At 37.4% G+C, this 19,406-nt stretch overlaps 1 protein-coding gene across 1 annotated transcript; it reads right to left on the bottom strand.

Moving 5' to 3' along the window:
• Positions 1-438: 438 nt before the first annotated feature.
• On the bottom strand, positions 439-18,493 carry LOC145734637 (uncharacterized). Its single transcript, XM_081988116.1, has 9 exons — positions 18,159-18,493; positions 11,084-11,385; positions 9,224-9,368; positions 8,840-9,171; positions 8,570-8,787; positions 4,473-4,711; positions 1,908-2,052; positions 885-1,038; positions 439-828 (listed from the first exon to the last, which is right to left on the bottom strand). The coding sequence occupies exons 1-9, from the start codon at positions 18,433-18,435 to the stop codon at positions 679-681; spliced, it is 1,962 nt and encodes a 653-aa protein (XP_081844242.1). The 5' UTR covers positions 18,436-18,493; the 3' UTR covers positions 439-678.
• Between the last annotated feature and the right edge of the window lie 913 nt (positions 18,494-19,406).

Genomic DNA, 19,406 nt, shown 5'->3' with positions numbered 1-19,406 from the left:
GGTGGAGGCTCAGTGATGGTCTGGGGTGGAATATGCTTAGGGGCACGAACATAGTTGGTGGTTGTTAATGGAGCTTTAAATGCAGATGGACACATTCGCGATGTTCTGCAAGAGCATGTCGTACCATTCGCCCCCCATATCGGAGAAAGCTTTTTGCTAATGCACGACAATGCCCGCCCTCACAAGGCTCGTTGTGTCTCCGACTTTTTGAATGTCGTCGGAATAAGAACAATGGCGTGGCCGACATGTTCTCCAGACATCAATCCGATTGAATATGTCTGGGATATGTTAGGTGTGTGTATATATATTTGGCCATTTCCGATAATTCAATGTTAATTGGACATCCTTAGAACAGCTTTGTTAACTTAGCATTTATTTTTCTATTTATACAGCAGCATTAAGATATCCTGTTTGGTTAGGTTAGGAAAATAAATTAAATTTCGGTTGTTTTTAATAAAATAAAAGTTTTTTTAAAACAGAAGTTGCATTAATAAGAACAAAATTGGCGCAGTCGGTAGGATCCCCAGTTGTACTGTCGTTGTAGAGCAATTAAGGTTAGTGTTATAACATCCAGAAAAACGTGTTAAAAGTTGATTCTTACATTTACATTTATAAAATACAGTGTCTTGTGCAGCATCTCTGCAAACACACATTAAGTGTAATTCTTACAAAGTAAAATCAATTGACGTCTTCAGTGGGAAAAACCGCAGTCAGGTACTTGATAACGTTGTACGTAATGATTTTTGGAGCTATAAAACCGCCAAAGAACTGCCTTCCCTTGTGGAAGATTCCTGCTCCGGTTAAGGGCACCGCTTCCAATGACTTCACCTAAAGCATTTCAGTTTTTTTAAATTAAATTTGAAATTTTCTTTAGGTAATCTGACCTTCTGCGCATCGAAAAACGGCACTGTCGTCTGCGCAGCGTCTCTATCCATGTCCGAATGAGTGAACTTTATGTATTGGTTCGATTGAGACCTGGGGATCGAGGGAAACGTTGTTCTTGTGGGTACATCAGGGTGATCCAACTTCACTTCCTTTCTGTAAAATTCAGCATTCATTAAATGTCCATTAGAATGACGATTTAATTATTATCCAGTATAATAAAGATGATGACAAAATAACGATATATCCTGTAGAAATTAGCAACAATTTTGACTGAAAGAATGACATAAAAGTAAAAAACCTAATGTTTTTCACGGGTGACAGTTGTATTTTGATGTTTTGGTTGGTTTTTCTCGAATTAATGTTTTGAGAATGGTTACGTGTTATTATTATGTTCTTTAATTTATTTTAATAAAGTTATTGTGGTGATGTCAGTCCTGTGAGCCTAAAATCTACATATCCTTAAATAACTATCGATTTATATTGTTACAAAGGCCGCATAACCAGAATAAGATTTGAGGAAGGAGCACGATGGCAAGGCAAAAAACAAGAGGAAGAAAAACGACGACAACGAGAAAAACAAAATGAAGAAGAACGACCACAACAAGAAAAACAAGAAGAAGTTTCTGACAGTTTCTTCCACTATTCTTCCTGTAACATTTTCAATGACGTTTGTCACTTTTCCTCCAAGTTTTTCATTCTGTTTTCCATCTCGCTTATCAGTTCATTAATCACACAATCCAGTTTTTGTTCTTGCTCGTTGATTTGTCCTTTATGTCTTCTAGCTTACGGTCTTGGCTGTTCAACTAACTGTGGCAACAACTAACTATCCAGCAAGCATAACTGTATAGAAGCTTTTATGGTTTCGAGGGGATTCGGAAATATTCTTTTGAAATTAGCATTCTCTCTTATACTTGAAACTATGACATGTCCCTCTCTTTCACAAACAGCTGAACTACGGCGTTCCAGAACGTAAACAGTATGAGGGTTAAGTAGAAATAATATAATATATAATAATACTTTACCTGAGGTTTTTGGAAACACCAACGTCCGTATTAGAGTTGTCCTTCCATTTGCTATACTCGGGTTTCAGTTTCCCAGTAGCAAAGTCAAATTTGGTGATGTAAATTTCGAAGTTTAAGTGGGTTCCTATCTCTTTAAAACGCACACCTAAAATAGTGACGTTAAAAATATTAAATTATCTACCAAAAGTACACTGGATACTTTTGTCTGTAAGTTGTTGAACAATTGCTGCCCTGCTATGTTTACTAGACGGGGAGTTGCCCACTACTTTTGTATACAGGGCATTCAGTACAATTATCTCAGATCGGGTTATTTATTTATTTTGCGTATGGATTCTCTACAATACGATAAAAGAAAGCTATATGGACAGCTAATAAAGAAACTTTTCGTAGCACAAATCCTCCCTAAACTATACATATACATAATGTCCAGGCTGTACAGCCAATCGATTGCGCCTTGAGAGCATTCTGCAAAGTTCTGTAGGTTGCCGCTTTGGGCAATCTTAACCGATATGGCGGATTATTGTCCCGGTGATCTTCCCGGTTCTGTTCGTATTCAATTCAGCTTTGACCAAGTGGAGGAGGAACGAGGGAGGAGTGAGCCATTGAAGTTCGTTATTACTTGACTGTAGTGAAATTCGGTTGTAGGTAGCTTTTTTTCCGTCCATTTCTTTTTAATGTATTCATCAGTCATTTCGGATGCCGCTCTGATATGAGGATGTCTAGATTTGAGCCTTTGTGATAAAGTCTGCAGGCTGCGGCAATATGCTACCGAACCGTGGCTACTAATATCTTCGGGTGTTTTGCCTTGTAACCTGATGGTCTTGGCGGCGGCGAGATGTAGGGATGAACAAGAGAGAAAATAAAGCAAAGGAGAGGGAGAGGTAAAGTGGGAAGTTTGGAGAAGGATAGATGGGGTGCAACGGGAGTCTATATACTGTGGGTCCATGAGACATCGGATCTTAGCCAGAATATACGGTCCGCAATGGCAGATTTAACAACGCCGGCTAGTCCAACAAGAGGTTCGGATCCTACGAGTCTCTCTTTGGAGCTCTAAGGACCGCCAACACCTCCGCTTCCTCGTTTCCCCTAACACCGGTGTGCCCTGGAACCTAAGTTAGATGTACCTAGGCCATCCGCGTGAGCGACAAAAGTATCTTCTTACATTCCAGCACCAGCGCAGACCTCGTTGAATCAGCTTTTAAGACATACCTAGAAAAGGAAGTTACCCAACCCCTGTATGGGGCTTAAACTTGTTCCTGAGCCGATCTATCTAATGAAAAGAGAAGAGAACTCCTACAACCTCCGCGGGGAAATGAATCTTTATTTCCTATGACTCTTAGCCTACTGTAAGCTCTTAGCTAAATCTAACTAAACTAAAATTATTTTTAAGTGGCCATTATGTGTTTTTCCTCCCATAAGTTCTCTCTCCTCAAACTTAATCCCTACCAGGTCACCCCATTCGCTCGCAATTCCCCCCTCGCTCTCTCTGTCCCCAATCACACACTCGTCCCTAACATTCTCCCTGATCCCTAATCTCTGCACGTAAGCAGACAGGTTGCCATGCCCAGTCAGCAACTGATTGTCTAGGAAAGACACTTCCCCACCTCCTTACACATACCTCCCCTTTTCAGAATTGTTCCATTTCCTTTGCCATTCGCTCGTCACCCAATCACTCTTCTCTTTCAGTATATCCTTCCGCCCCCACAGTCTGCTCTTGAGAAGTCGGGCTTGGTCTGCCAGTCGGATACCTTCGTTATCCTTATTTCCTCATGACAGCCGCACCCTGTATCCCTGCCTCGTCATTATCCTTATACTCTTCCTGATCGTTTCCGCAATTTTGTGTAGACTGAGCCTCTGAAGCAGTTCAATTGCCAGCAATCGGTTGTCACCACGTAGTCCCCCTTACCCCCACCCAGAGCCCCTTTTAACCCTTCTAAGTATAATGTCCATCAAGCCATAGGCCCTCGGGTTGTTTCGGCCTTCAGGATGTTCTCTCTAACGCCCTTGGTACAGAAATAGCTGTTAGGGCTCTTTTTGTAGATACCGTGTGTTCGATTGCTGTCCTCTACTGGCTTGACTCAGTCTGCGCAGTAAACCCCACGCATTCCAGCCAGAGCAAGAGAAATAGAGGTGTTCTACATCTGATTTCTCCGGGTCTCTCTCTCCGACTTTACCAACTATAGTTTCTTCCGTCCTGCCCGGGACGTATTCCCTCCGGAAAACCACGTGATATATGCTGTTTGGCTATAGCAAAACCTAGACCTAGAAAAACCCTTGGAAAACTTGGGTCTACAGCTCTTGACTGTAGTTTCTGTGCTGAAGACTGCTGGCGACACACACCATCTGATCTGATTCAGCACTCTGTATTCTCGGTTTTAATTTGCCGAGTAGAACGTGGACTTTCCTTAACCGGTTCAGGCAGGACCAATCGCGGTAGAACCCGTTATTAGACTCATTCAAGATATGGATTGTACTAAACACATATGAGTTTGATTTGAGTTTCTTTGTATAACTTGCGATACAAAAGTATCCAATGCACTAATACCTTAAAACAACTCTTCATACCAGTTAGGACGTATCCATCATCAGCCTCCAAGTCGTCCAAATCCATCTTGCGATTCTTCCAAGTGAGAGTGTGATAGTCCTGGCCGTCAAACATTTTTCCGTCATCGATTTTATAGTCCTCTGGTTCCTTCCAGTTAAGAGTGGTGGCATTGATGATCATGCGAGGGAGCAGCTTGCCTTCTTGGATCTGTAGGTGGATGACGCGGTTCTTTTTGACGAAACGCAGACCAGTTACCACTCTAAAAGGTTTCAAATCAGTTTTACACCTCTACTGGTTTTCTAGTTAAATTCAGTGATTTGTTACTGTTATTAAAATTTTTCTTCCCAGCGGTAAAAGTGCCAATGTAAAAGCGGTGACTTTGGAGTCGGAAAATTTATATTTTTGGAAATTTACCGGAAAATTACTTTATGCTTAAATAAAAATTTCGTACTTTCAGCATAGCTTAAGTTAAATAAAATAATACGAATTAAAAAAAAAATTATTTATAAATTTTTGCCTTCTGGACCACACATTTCCGGTATAAAAGCTTTAATCTTAACTATATTTGGTATACAGGGTGATCAAAAGACAATTTCAAGGGCTACAAATTGGTATATTGAACCACCCTGTAACTGTCAAAATAACAGAGTTATGGGCTGTCACAGTAAAAACTGTCAAAATCAAACAAGTCAGTTTTAACAGTAAATAACTCACTTATTCGACGCTTTAGGTAAAAACGATACACGGTGGTCAAAAGAGAATTTCAAGGGCTGCAAATTGGTATATTGAAGCACAGTTATTAGCAATACAATGGAGTAGTTTACAGGGTGATTCAATGTATTTTTAAAATCCTTGTAACTTGTTTAATTTTCATTATCAACAACAAACAACAACACCAAAACTTATAATTTTTTATTAGATTTTTGGAATCTACGTCAAATTCTAGGCCTGCTTGATGTAAAATGTTTGTATCGATATTCAATTGTTTATGCTCTAGCAGCCTTACTTTGACCACCCTCCTCGAAAGCAGAAATTCCGAATTTGAGCGAAATTTTGGTGCACTTTTCCTGAAAATCGTCCAAAACTCGCTTATTTGAAACACCCTGTATAAAACCACCGTATAACAAAAGAAAGCTAATGAACGGGGCTATCACGTGACGTTGAGCGGGCACGGATAAGTTGCTCCGTTTAGCCGCTAGATGGCGTCAATACAATTTTTTGGTACCATGCACCGTTTGACCTTGAAAAATTAAATACTAGAATTGTCAAAAAATTTCAAGTGAACATTTTTTATTTTCAAAATTAACTTCAACTGCCTGAATACCTTCAAGTTAATAGTACAAAAAAGTAAATAAACAATTATTTTTGAATTTTCAGATTTTTCAATGTTTCCGGAAAATTACCTAAAATTTTCTGAAAAAATTTCCATAAATTAAATTTTTCGGAAATTTTACATCCCTGGCCACTAGTAAATGTGAAATCAATGCGCTGTCCATGGACACTTTGTCAATATTATTTATTTATATTATTATATTCCATTGCTTAAAAATCCTGAAATCGATGCTCAAAGTCGCTTGAAAATGCTGAAATTATCATTTAAGAAAGTCAAAAATATTAAAACAACAGTAACGCTGAAAAATGCTGAAATTAAAGAATGATATTTAAAATTGATGGTTAAATTGTTTAAAAATGTTATATTCGATGCTCAAAATGACTAGCAAATGCTGAAATTGACATTTAAGAATGACAAAAATGTTAAAATTGACACACACTGTTGCTTAAAAATGATGCAATCGACACTTAAAGCGTCTTGAAAATACTAAAATTGATGATTAAATTTTAGCTTAAAAATGCTGAAATCGATACTCAAATGGGCTGAAAATAATGAAATTGACATTAAAATATATCAAAAATGCTAAAATTGACACAGTCGCTAAAAAATGATTAAACTAATGCTTGAAATCGCTTAAAAATGCTGAAATCAACCCAAAGCGCTTTTAAAATGCAAAATTTTGATTGATATTTAAGATCGCTTAAGAATGCTGAAATTAATGCTCAAAATGACTAGAAAATGCTGAAATTGACATTTAAGAAAGACAAAAATGTTAAAATTGACACATACTGTTGCTTAAAAATGCTGAAATCAATGCTTGGTATTGCTTAAAAATGCTGAATTTAATAATATAAATCGCTTAAAAATAATAAAATCGACATGTTAAATTTCCGAAAAATTAAATTTATGGAAATTTCTCCAGAAAATGTTCGGTAATTTTCCGGAAAAATTAGAAAATCAGAAAATTAAAAAATAATTAGTTTTTTACATTTTTGTACAGTACAGGTTAATTTTGAAAATAAAAAATGTTCACTTGAAATTTCTTGACAATTGTAGTTTTTAATTTTTCAAGGTAAAACAGTGCATGGTACCAAAAAAGTGTATAGAAGGTAAAAGTTGCATCCCATCGAGGTGCATTTGTGGTAATTTCAGACCTCTAACCTGAAACGTTCCTGAGATATTGAGCAAATACTGCAAAAAACGAAAGTCAACTTTGACGCCCTCTTGCGGCTAAACGGGACCATTTAGCCGTGTCCGCTCAAGGTCACCTGAGAGCCCCGTTCATTAGCTTTCTTTTGTTATACGGTGGTTTTATAAGAGTGTTTCAAATAAGCGAGTTATGGACGATTTTTTGGGAAAGTGCACAAAAATTTCGCTCAAATTGCAAATTTCTGCTTTCAAGGAGAGTGGTCAAAGTAAGGCTGCTAGAGCAAAAACAATTGAATATCGATACAAACATTTTACATCAAGTAGGCATAGATTTTGACGTAGATTCCAAAAATCCAATAAAAAATTATAAGTTTGCTTTGTTGCTCAAATTTGGGACACCCTGTATACTGATGGATTATCTAGAAATAAAGTAGACGCAAATATCTATAAGATTCATATTCGGTATTTTTTTTTATAAAATGTACAACAATCATGTTGAAATTGATGATTGATATTGCTTAAAAATGTAGAAATTGATGCTTAAAAATGCTAAGATCGACAACTAAAGGGGCTTCAAAATGTTAAAATTGATGCTTAAAATCGCTTAAAAATGATGCAGTTGATGAAAAACACTGAAATCGATGCTCAAAGTCGCATAAAAATTATGAAATTGATTCTTAAAATCGCTTAAAAATTATGAAATCGACACAAAGCGCCTTGAACTAATAAAATTGATGTTTAAAAATGCTGATATCGCTAAAAAATGCTAAAATCGATGTTGAATGTGGCTTAAATGATAAGCGGTGATCATAGTGGCATGAACAATGATAATATTGCTTAGAAGTGAAATTTATGCTTAAAATCTCCTTAAAATTCTGAAATCGATGCACATAGTCGCTTAAAATGCTGAAATTGATGCTTCAAATTGCTGAAATTGTTTAAAACTGATGAAATTATTGCTCAACGTTATTTAAAAATGCTGAACATGAAATTATAAAATGTAAAAAATGCTAAAATTTACACTTAAAAAATGATAAAATTTAGGCTTAAAATCGCTTAAAAATGCTAAAATTGATGCTTCAAATTGCTTCAAAATGCAGAAATTGTCTAAAAATGATGAAATCAATGTCTAAAGTCGCTTGATGATGCTGAATATTTAAAAATGACAAAAAATGCTGAAATTTATACTTCAAATTGCTTAAAAATGATAAAAATTTAATTAACACCTGAAATAAACATTTTAAATGTTGAAATTAATACTATAATTGCTTAAAAATGCTGAAATGTATGTTTAAGAAAGCTTAAAAATCTTGAAATCGACAATAAAGTGGCTTAAGAATTCTTAAATCGATGCTTAAAATCGCTTCAAAATGAAATCTTCACTCGATGAGAATTTAGATGAAAAATCAGCATAATATCCAGTTATGTTGATAGATTAATCAGAAATTACTGTTGAAATCAACACAAAACGTCTCAAAGTTGCTAAATTTGATATTTAAAAATGCTGAAATTAATACTTCAAATTGCTAAAAAACACTGAAATCGATGCTCAAAGGTACAACCTACAACTATAATCATTCAGACAATCACCGACATACGTCGTGACATAACGAAACAGAAAATAATATACTTTACCTGTTGTTGTGTATGTCTGAAATAACAGATCGCATGTTGAAGTACCGATCAGACTGAAGACCTTGTTCCTCGCACAAGCAAAAGCAGTAGGAACAACTCCAGAATAACATATATGACCAACTGTTCATTGGGGTGGTATTTCTAGCGCAGCCCAGTTTTCTACCCAACACTCTGCCATTCGCGTGCTCAATGTACTCGTAACGTCTCCCACTCTCACTCTACATTCAGACTATTACTTAAGCAGTACTAAACTACAACCAAATCACTCACAGCATCGCAAATCCACATATCCGCGTCGATAAAGTTGCAACCAAGAACGTGTCCACTGCATGTTGGTCGTTCTTCATAGCTTTTAGCAAACGTATACTCGACGCAGTCTCTGCCACAAAGACCGTGGTTGTTCAAGTTAATCTCATTTTCCACGTAACCTTGCAAAAAATTGGTTATTTCTTGGTAGGTTTCACCTTTTTTGTGTTTCTTCGGATCGCACTTCCACACTTCTCTTGAGGCGTTCTGCATGGCTTTTTTAGCTGTCTCGACTACTTCGTTGGTGCGTTTTTCGTATATTTTCCTGCTCTGCCAGACCTCACTGGTAAAGTTTCCTGCAATCATTTAAGGTTAAATCTGTGAAACCCTTGGAAGTGTAAGGAAAACCTTTCCCGTAAAGTCTGAGCAGAAAATAGGAAAACTGGACCATTGTATAGCCTTTCAGTTCCACTAGAGCTGTGGCATAGTACAGGTTGTACAGAACTTGTTGGGGGCTTTGTCTTATACTGCACAGCACGTTGCTTTCCGTCTCCTAAAGTAGATGGGCCGATCTAATTAGTAACGTTTTTTTTTTGATGCAACAAGGAAGATAGGAACGTCATCAGCTTTCAATACGTTTAACATACAAGAAGCAGTTATGATGAGTTAGCCATCTTTCTGGTTTTGGTATACTATAACTAAAATTACGTAAAGGCTCGTACTAATATACAACAAAATAGCATAAAGCTTCCCCCAAACCGACTAGAGTGGTTTCCAAAACCTATTAGTATAAGTAGAGCTTCCTCTCCAAGTTTTCTGAAGGACCATTTGATCTACATGTCATTAGGAAAAAATGTCTGCTTCTATTGCTGTTAATGGGAAAGGGGACTAAAGACTGAAGAGAAATGGTAAAGGGCCTTAAGACCAACTAGAGACCTATTAGGACCCGCAACAAGGAAGACAGTTCCCTGCAACAGAGTGGAAGGAGGCTCCAAGAAACCACCTCCTGATAGACGACCAACCATGGCAGACTCCTAGTGGATGTAAATGTATGTTTAGGCCACACCTGTTAGAACCGCAACCAGGGTTTTTAAGACCCAGCAACACCTTGACATCAACCATTTGTATGGGATTCCAATCCCAACCTGTCTGTTACTAAATCCTATGTAAAGTTTGGCAATTATTGGGCTCCCAGAAGACCCGATGCCAATGCATCGACCAGCTCGTTTGCTGCAAACTCCATATGTGCCGGAATCCACACTAGGTTTACCTGCTTCTGCTCTGCCACTTTGTTCAAGGCACCCACCCCCTTCACCAGTGGGATTTTGACAGTTCCTACGTTTGACAGTTTATTTCTGACGTAAGCTAGTCTGTCATAATCGTACTAACTGTCAAAATTTTCTTTATAGACCTTTTAAGTTCGCAAAACGTACAAATCATTGTAAATGAGAGTATAAATCAACTGAAATTCACTTTATAGCTTTATTAGTGAGATTTTGACAGTATTGACAGTTGGTTGGTGGTGTCAGTCTTAGTCGGGTCTGTTATACACGCGGCAACAGGGTAAATTAACTTTCATAGAGCTATAAAACTGCATAACAGTATTGAACAACCTTACTGACTCATCTAATGCACTTTATAGCTTTACTAGTGGGATTTTGACATTTTTGACGTTTGGGTGCTTGTTTTAGCTGTCTGCCATAAAAGTGTCAACAGTGTTATTTTTTTCACGTGAATCACGTGGTGTGGTGTCCTCTATGGCTCCTACTTTAGGTTTTCTGGAATTCGCTCACAACACCATCGGGGTATCAGTATCGTTTTGAACAGCAGCAATTAGCTTAGTCTCCAGCTCTTCAAAGATGAAATCTGTTGGACAGCTTTGCAGCGTTCCCAACTAGTTTGCTTAGGCAGCAACAAATGTTTCCAATTGGTACCTGATTGGAACTGCTCAATGTAGATTACACCTTCTTTAGCATTAGTTCTCGAATAACGAACGACAGGGCAAAAATTATCGTATTTCTGGCTAACTTTTTACACAAGGTGAATCAACTGTTTGGAGCTTTCTGTATACTATTCTTCTATCAGTCCGCAACTTTAGCTTCGCAAGAAAATCGAATATAATGTCTGACAATTCTAAAAATTATTATCAAAAGTCAAGTTACCAATCTTCCTCTACCTGAATATCCCTGGCATCCCTTATAAATTTTAATTTGCTCAAAAAAAAAATAAATAAATCTTAAAAAGAATAGATATTTTTAAGACTACTACCTGCATAGCATTGGCCAATAGACTGAACGGTCCCAAGTTAGTGATATTTGCTTCTAGAGGCACCACAAAAGCGTGCATTCGCTCCATCAAGTTCACCACGGAACTGGCATCGTTCGATAAGACTTGTCTGGCAAATTCCTTCATTTTCACCGTTTCATAGCTGGTTCTCTCAATACCGTACTTTTGCATCCAGCGAAAGTTTTTATCGATCTTCGACATGAAGCCCTGGAGATGGTTAAGACCCAGCTGGTGCTGCACCCTTTCTGGGAAACTGTACAAAATGGTCGTTGTTAAGTAGATATCTGAAATTTGAAGTTAAGGATAGACAGATCGAAAACGATGTCAGGGATTTTATATTTTTTAAAATATTAATTCATAAGTTGGTTTCTCAAGGGTGATTCACTGAATTTCTTCACTAAACCAGTTTGATATAAATACAGATGTTATTCAATTATCAAATGCAAATAATTTTAAATAGTATTTAAATTACCAATTACTTCTGTAAAGTAGTTGAACTACTCGAATTAATTCAACTACTTGAACTAGATCCTACTATACTAGTTGAAAATAAGTTAAATAGTGTACATAGTACAGTCGACTTAAATCTGTTCGGCCACATTCTGGGGTACAAATTCCAGATCAAATACCTAGGGGTCATTCTAGATTCCAGACTGATCTGGAACGAGCACCTTGCAGTCAAAACCGGGAAGGCCCGCAATGCTCTCTGGACGTGCAAAAGGGCTTTTGATACAACGTGGGGACTCCAGCCGAGGATCCTTCGATGGATCTACTGTTTATACAAAAAGAAGCCGCCAGGGCAGCCCACAGACTAGCAGGTCTCAATATGCTGATTACAGACTCAGCTGAATCGTGGGGTCATCTCGGGGGCTGGGGGAAGGCGTTGAGGGAGCGCCCGGAACTGTTGATGACCGCTGAACCACCAACTGAAATCACCGCTACGCCGGAAGGATATATTTGTCTGTACGGACAGCAAGGCAGCAATGGCTGCCTTAAGAGCTGATTCAACGACGTCTGCGCTGGTGCTGGAGTGTAAGAAGACACTCCTGCCGCTCACGCGGAGGGTCAAGGTACGTCTAACTTGGGTTCCAGGGCACTCCGGTGTTAGGAGAAACGAGGAGGCGGACAGGTTGATCCTTCGTTTCTCCACAGAGAGATCCTTAGGCCCCGAACCTATTGTAAGACTAGCTGGCGCGGTCGGTACCGTCATTGTGGACCGTATCTTCTGGCAAAGATCCGATATTGCTTGGGAGGAGGCCGGAGGCATTCGGCAGTCGCGTTGTTTTATGGGCTTCTTTTCAAGAAACAAGTCGAAGTCTGGAAGTCTCGAAGACGAGGAAACTCCGATACACGTTCTCACACAGTGCCCGGCACTTGCGACGATCAGAAAAGAGCTTTGGGGTAAGAGTGTAATGTGCAACCCCTTAGATATTCAAGGTACCCGGCCAAGGAAGCTTTGCGGCTTTGTCAGGGCCACCGAACTGGAGGGGTATTAGCTTGTGATGGGTTGAAATTTGTCAGTTTGGTAACATCGGAAACACATTTTAAACCAAACTTGGCAGGATGTGTCAGTTTGGCATCATTGCGACCCATATCAAAAGAAATTGATAGAATTTGTCATTTTGGCAACATTGCAATTACATTTTGAAGCAAATTGGGAGAATTGGTCAGTTTGATATCATTACAAACACATAATTTTGAACCAAGTCGGTACAATTTGTCAGTTTGACAACATTGCGAGCCCATGTCGTACCAAATTGGTACAATTTGTCAGTTGGGCAACATTGTCAACACATTTTTAACCCGATTTGTAGGGTTTGTTAGTTTAGCAACACTGCTAACACATTCCGTACTTAATTAGTAGAATTTGTCAGTTTGGCATCATAGCGAACCTATTGCGAACTAAATTGGTAGAATGTGTCAGGTGGCAATCTTGCTAACGCATTTTGAATCAAACTGGCCGGATGTGTCAGTTTGGCAACCTGGCAAACGCATTTCGAATCAAATTCATAAAATTTGTCAGTTTGGAAACTTTGCGAACACATTTTAAACCAAATTGGGAGAATTGGTCAGTTTGGCAACATTGCCAACACATTTATTTAACCAGTTGATATAACTTTGCATTTTTTTTCAATTTATGGATTAATTTCACGGATTTGATACGAATTTAAGCAGATATCACCAAAGATTTTGCCGCATACTTATTTACAATTATTGCATCAAAACGGTTTGTTGTTTACATTTCGATACAGACTGCGTTATCATTTTTGATATTTGCCAATGCGTTTTACATTATATCGCTATGCAACCCATTTAATCAAAAATTCATTAATACAAACATATCAAAAATAGTTTTTTCTACTCCTTCAGTGATATTGGTTAATTGCTTTAGAGAACGGATAAGCAGGGAATTGCCACCGGTTGAACGAATGAATATGGGATATCAAGGGTAGCGTTAACATCAGTACATCAATGCTACCCAAATGACTAACCTAACCCAACCTCACCTGCTCCCATCATACGTAACAAAGATACAGGACTAAATTCCTGTATAAAGTGGAGGAAGGCAACGGGATACCACTTTCACTACTCATTCCAAGAGAATCACATAAAACACATGGAATCCTATGATGAATGCATTTAACCTAAAACTGTCCGGAGTTATAAATCGTTCCCCAATCGGATCTCCGGGGGGAACTGTGTTAAATGAAGCCAGGAAGGAGAGAAGGGTTGGTACTTGAAATATGCGTAGCTTATATGAGGCCGGAAAACTGGCCAACCTACTAGAGGAAATGAAGAGACTGAAGATGGACTTTCTGGGTGTCGCGGAAACGCGAGTGTGTCACGTTCCTGGAGGGGTCATGTACTATTCAGCAATTAATGACAGAAATCATAGAAAGGGAGTAGGAATAGTCCTGACTGAAAACTTATCCAGATCTGTAATAAAATGTTCTCTCTTTCTCAGACAGAATCATATTACTTAAACTATACGCCAAACCAGTCTGCACCCACAACAGATTCAATAGAAGATGAGATCGAGACGTTTTACGAAGAATTAAAGCAAGTAATCAAATAAGTTAAAAATCATGAGATAAACATGATTATGGGTGATTTCAACGCCAAAGTTTTGAAAGCTTTGGTGAGACCTTATGGACTAGGATTACGCAATAATCGTGGAGAACGTCTTTGCCAATTCTGCCAGGAGGAAAACATGAAAATAACAAACACATGATACAAGCTGCCACCTAGACGCTTATATACGTGGAAGGCTTCAGGAGATCGCCCAGACAACATAATCCGCAATCAGATCGATTACATACTCATCAACAAACGTGATAGGACATCGGTAAAGAGAGTATGCACCTATCCAGGCGCCGATGTGCGATGTGAAAACCCATGTACCACAGCGAAAGATAGATTACAAAAGACTTAAAGATGAAGAAACAAAAAACAAAGTTACCAACAATCTTAATGAGAAAATACTGACAACCATAGATCCACAGACGGTAGAGGAAGCTAACATGGGTGACGTGTGGGAAGAATATCAGCTCTACTCGTAAAACCTTGCGGACCCTGACTTCGTTCGTAGACAGACCGCAAGGAAACGGATAGTAGGAGACTCCGGTTTCCGCGCCTGTGATTCGTCTGAGGTGGATATGCGCTGCATTCCAAAACGAGTACTGCGGGGGGAGAGGCTCCACCGAGACCTGTGCCTATGCTAAGCTCAAGTCCTATATAGGATAAGGTAGCTACCAAAAGGTATGTCACTGAGGATGACAATCAGAAGAATTATTTTGTTTACGTTCAATATTAGCTGTAATTGGTCTATTTCATATCGCACGCTGAAAATTGCCTGTGATTGGTCTATTTCATATATCGCCCAGTTGCGGAAAGGATAGGATTCTGTATTCGTTCAACCGTTGGCAATTTCCTACTCATCCGTTCTCTAAACTTTTAAGCAAAGAACCAATATCCCTGTAGGAGTAGAACAAATATTGTTTCTAACTCTTGTGCAAAGTGTCTGGTCCGCACTTGTGTGGTGCCCGGTGCATATCCAGCCAACGTGCGTACAAGGCTTACTTTGCACACGTGTTAGGAAAACTAATATTTTCTACGATTCTCATAGAAGATTAAGACATTTTAAGAATGAAAATATCACTTTTCCTCGCCAGGAAGAAAAAGTTCCACCAGTAAAAGTGAAATCAATGACCGATTCACATTTTTAAACACATTTTTGGAATTCTTATCAAATTTCCTATCCAATAAACTGAAAAAAACTAAAAAATTTTGTACAGTCCGGGAGGAAAACCCAGTTAAAGCTTGAACTGCAAAAATGACAGTTTAAAGGACAGTCTGCGATGAAATTGACGCTAAAACCCGCTTATAGTGACCGGAGCAAAATTTAGGAAACCCCATTTAATTTCCTATCTAAAAAAGTAAAAAAATAAAATATTTGGTACAGTCAGGGAGGATATTGCTGTCAAAGTTTAAATTGTAAAAATGACGGTTTAAAGGATAGTCTAACGACAAAATTGCCCATTTGAAACTTATTTTACTTTGTTGTATTTGTTCCGGTTTTATAGCTTTATGGAGAGGAATTTGACAGTTGTCAGTCAAAATATCGTTAAATTTAGTCATAAAAAGACAATCAACTGTCACAACTGACAAAAATGCACTGATGGAGGTATAAAATGCATTTAACCTAGTTCAAACTGATACTACATTGTTTAATGTATTTGTTCTAGTTTTATAGCTTTATGAAGTGGATTTTGACGGTTGTCATAATAAAAATTAAGTGAAAATAAGTCAGAAACAGGCTGCTAACTGTCACAACTGTCAAAAATACCTTGATGGAAGTATAAAATGGATTTAATCTAGTTCAAACTGATTCTACATTGTTTAATGTATTTGTTCTAGTTTTATAGCTTTATGAAGTGGATTTTGACGGTTGTCATAATAAAAATTAAGTGAAAATAAGTCAGAACCAGGCAGCTAACTGTCACAACTGTCAAAAATACCTTGATGGAAGTATAAAATGGATTTAATCTAGTTCAAACTGATTCTACATTGTTTGATGTATTTGTTCGAGTTTTATAGCTTTAGGAAGTGGATTTTGACGGTTGTCATAATAAAAATTAAGTGAAAATAAGTCAGAACCAGGCAGCTAACTGTCACAACTGTCAAATACACTCTGGTAGAGGTATAAAATGTATTTAACTCAGTTCAAACGCATTTTACTGTAATATAATCGTTCTAGTTTTATAGCTTTATGGAGAGGATTTTGACAGCTGTCACAATCAAACTAGTGTCAAATTAAATTAAAAACGGACAGCCAACTGTCAAAAATGCATTGATGGAGGTTTAAAATGATTTTAACCTAGTTTAAACTGATCTCTTTGTTTGATGTATTTGATCTAGTTTTATAGCTTTATGGAAAAGATTTTGACAGTTGTCACAATCAGAATAGAGTTAAACTAAGTCATAAACAGACAGCCAGCTGTCAAAAATGCTCTAATGCAAGTATAAAATTAATTTAACCTAGTTACAACTAATTTTACTTTCTTTTTACGGAAATTCAATTCTCCGTAACTCGGCCACGTGGCAATATTCGGGAAAACGTTAAAGAACAAAAATTGTAGGAAATTTAATTCCCTACAAAAATCTTTAAGGGACATTTTATCCTTAAGAGCCTCAGAAGGGAGATATTTGCTTAGGAATGTTTACTAAACGTGACTGCAAAAATGACGGTTTAAAGGACAGTCTGCGATAAAATTAACGGTAAAACCCATTTATAGTAACCGGAGCACATTTTAGGAATTCAATTTCCTATCCAATAACTTAAAAAATATAAAAATAGTTGGTACAGTCAGGGAGGAAATTGCTGTCAAAGTTTAAATTGTAAAAAGGACGGTTTAAAGGACAGTCTACGACAAAATTGCCCTTAAAACTGACTTGTAGTAACCTGATCACATTTTTAAGCACATTTTTGGAATCCTCATTAAATTTCCTATCCAATAACATAAAAAAACACTGAAAATCTTTCCAAAATTTTGAGAAAAAATTTATGGGTAAAATATGTCCGAAATTCAGTTTTTTATTTTGTCAAGGTCAAACGGTGCGCTGTACAAAAAAATGTCATATTTAGTAAAAGTTGCCTCTCATCGGGGAATATACGTGGTAAAAATTTCACACCCTTAACTCAAACCGTTTTCGGGATATTCATGAAAATATCCGAAAAAAAATAATCAACTTTGACGCCGTCTGGCGGCCAAACGGTACAACTCAGTTTGGTCCGGTCAACGTCACTTGATATTCATTAGATTTCTTTTGTGATATAGTGAGTCTGTACAGAATATGTCAAATAATGTTTTGGAAAAGTACGTGAAATTTAGGATTTTTGGCATACTATACTAACAGCGGCCATATTGGATTTTGCTTAATCAAAGTCACTTTTTTAACTAATTTCAAACTGGAGAACACGAATCTGACGTCCATTTTGCTCTAGCTGGCATGGTTTCGGCGATGACCTTGAAATTATGACAATTTTGACAGTTTTTAGTGAGTGGCTTAATTTGGTGCATCCTGTCACTTCTTGCCTTGTTAACCGCTTAAGAAAGCCCTTGTGAGCAAAAACATCTTAATCTAATCTTGTAGAAGATAAAATTTCCTACAACTTTTATAATTTACACTTTTTTGTATCTCCTCAAATAAGGAGGTTACCGTCAGTCGAAATGGAGTAAGAGCAGTTTTTAAAAAATGCAGTTTGGTGCACCCTGTCACTTCTTGCCTTGTTAACCGCTTAAGGAAACCCTGGTGAGCAAAAACGCCTTAATACAATCTTGTAGAAGATGAAATTTCCTACAACTTTCATTATTTACACTTCCTTAGATTTTTCCTCTAACCAGCACAAATTTAAAAATTCGTAAAGAACGTCAATCAAAATTTCCATCTCGCTCAGTTCACGTGTAATAGAAAAGGAGCGACAATTATTCTGTACACTTTTGGCGAAGCAACCTAGCAGTTGCGCGTTACTTAACATTTGAAATATGCTTCGTACCTCTAGAGTAGCCCCTTCCGTCTAAATCCTGCAACTTGGAGTTGATCTTCTCAAATCTCCCAAACAGATTTTGCTCCATGTTGCGTAAAATAGGAATGGGCGCGTGGTCGAAATCGACATTTTGATTGACAAGATCCCAGGCTTTAACTAGGGACCTGGTCACGTCCTTGGTCACTTTGACAATGTCCAGCACGTCAGAGGCACTGGTTTGGTGTAGTACAATGCCCAGCCCTAACAACCAACTAAGAATTAAACGCGTAGGAAGCAATGTTTGCATTTTGTTGGACTAAATTTGATTGCAAGAGAAGCAAAGTGATTGAAAACGGTTTAGTGTACGACTGGTACTACTAACCAGTGTTGCCAAGTTAAAATATTTAATGGCGGTAAAATAATCGTTAAAAAAACCGGTATATTAATAAATAAACAATTTATATAAGAAAAACAAATTTACATTATTATACAGAGTGTTTTCTAATGATAGCAAACAATTTTAACCATTGATTTTACATCGATTTGCTATATAAACCATACTTCAAAAATAAAGATTTTTATTTTTTTATCAATTGTTTTCTAAGATTTGACATTAGTGAAAATCACGTGAGTTTAGAGTTAAATTTAGCTGGACAGTCACGTGACAATCGTCAAATTAACTGTCACAAATCTAAGAAACACATCTCGTTTTAAAAACTGTAATTTTTGCAAATTCTAGAAAAATTTTGACATTAGTGACAGATATCGCGTGGTTTTAGAGGATAATTTAGCTGAACAGTCACGTGACTACTGTCAAAATAACTGTCATAAATCTCAAAAACACGTTTTATATCGAATACTGCAAGAAAGCAATTCTAACCCGAGATTATTGCAACTTTTGATTACAGTTTGACAGTTTTGACGTTACTGACCGTTGTCACGTGATTCTAGGACACTATTTAGCTAGATGGTCACGTGATAATTGTCAAATTAATTGTTATAAATCTCAGAAACACGTCTCATTTGAAAAACTGTGAAACTGTAATTCTTTCAAATTCTAGACACATTTTGAAAGTTTTGACATTAGTGACAGACATCACGTGGTTTTAGAGCATAATTTAGCAGGACAGTCACGTGACTACTGTCAAAATAACTGTCATAAATCTCAGAAACACGTTTTATATCGAATACTGCAAGAACACTATTCTAAACCCAGATTATTGCAACTTTTGTTTACAGTTTGACAGTTTTGTCGTTAGTGACCGTTGTCACGTGGTT

This window comes from Ips typographus, linkage group LG10, assembly GCF_016097725.1.
Source record: "Ips typographus isolate SLU linkage group LG10, UJ_Ityp_2.0, whole genome shotgun sequence".
In the NCBI taxonomy this organism is placed as follows: domain Eukaryota; kingdom Metazoa; phylum Arthropoda; class Insecta; order Coleoptera; family Curculionidae; genus Ips; species Ips typographus.
Note: the sequence above shows the minus strand (reverse complement) of the source record. Positions and strands in the feature narration are given on the sequence as shown.

Excerpts from the sequence above, each read along its gene's own strand:
- LOC145734637 (XM_081988116.1), bottom strand. The coding sequence starts at position 18,435 with ATGCAAACATTGCTTCCTACGCGTTTAATTCTTAGTTGGTTGTTAGGG. Across the intron at positions 9,172-9,223 it reads GCTCAGACTTTACGGGAAAG|GAAACTTTACCAGTGAGGTC; the intron begins GTTTTCCTTACA and ends AAATGATTGCAG. Across the intron at positions 829-884 it reads CGTTTTTCGATGCGCAGAAG|GTGAAGTCATTGGAAGCGGT; the intron begins GTCAGATTACCT and ends GAAATGCTTTAG.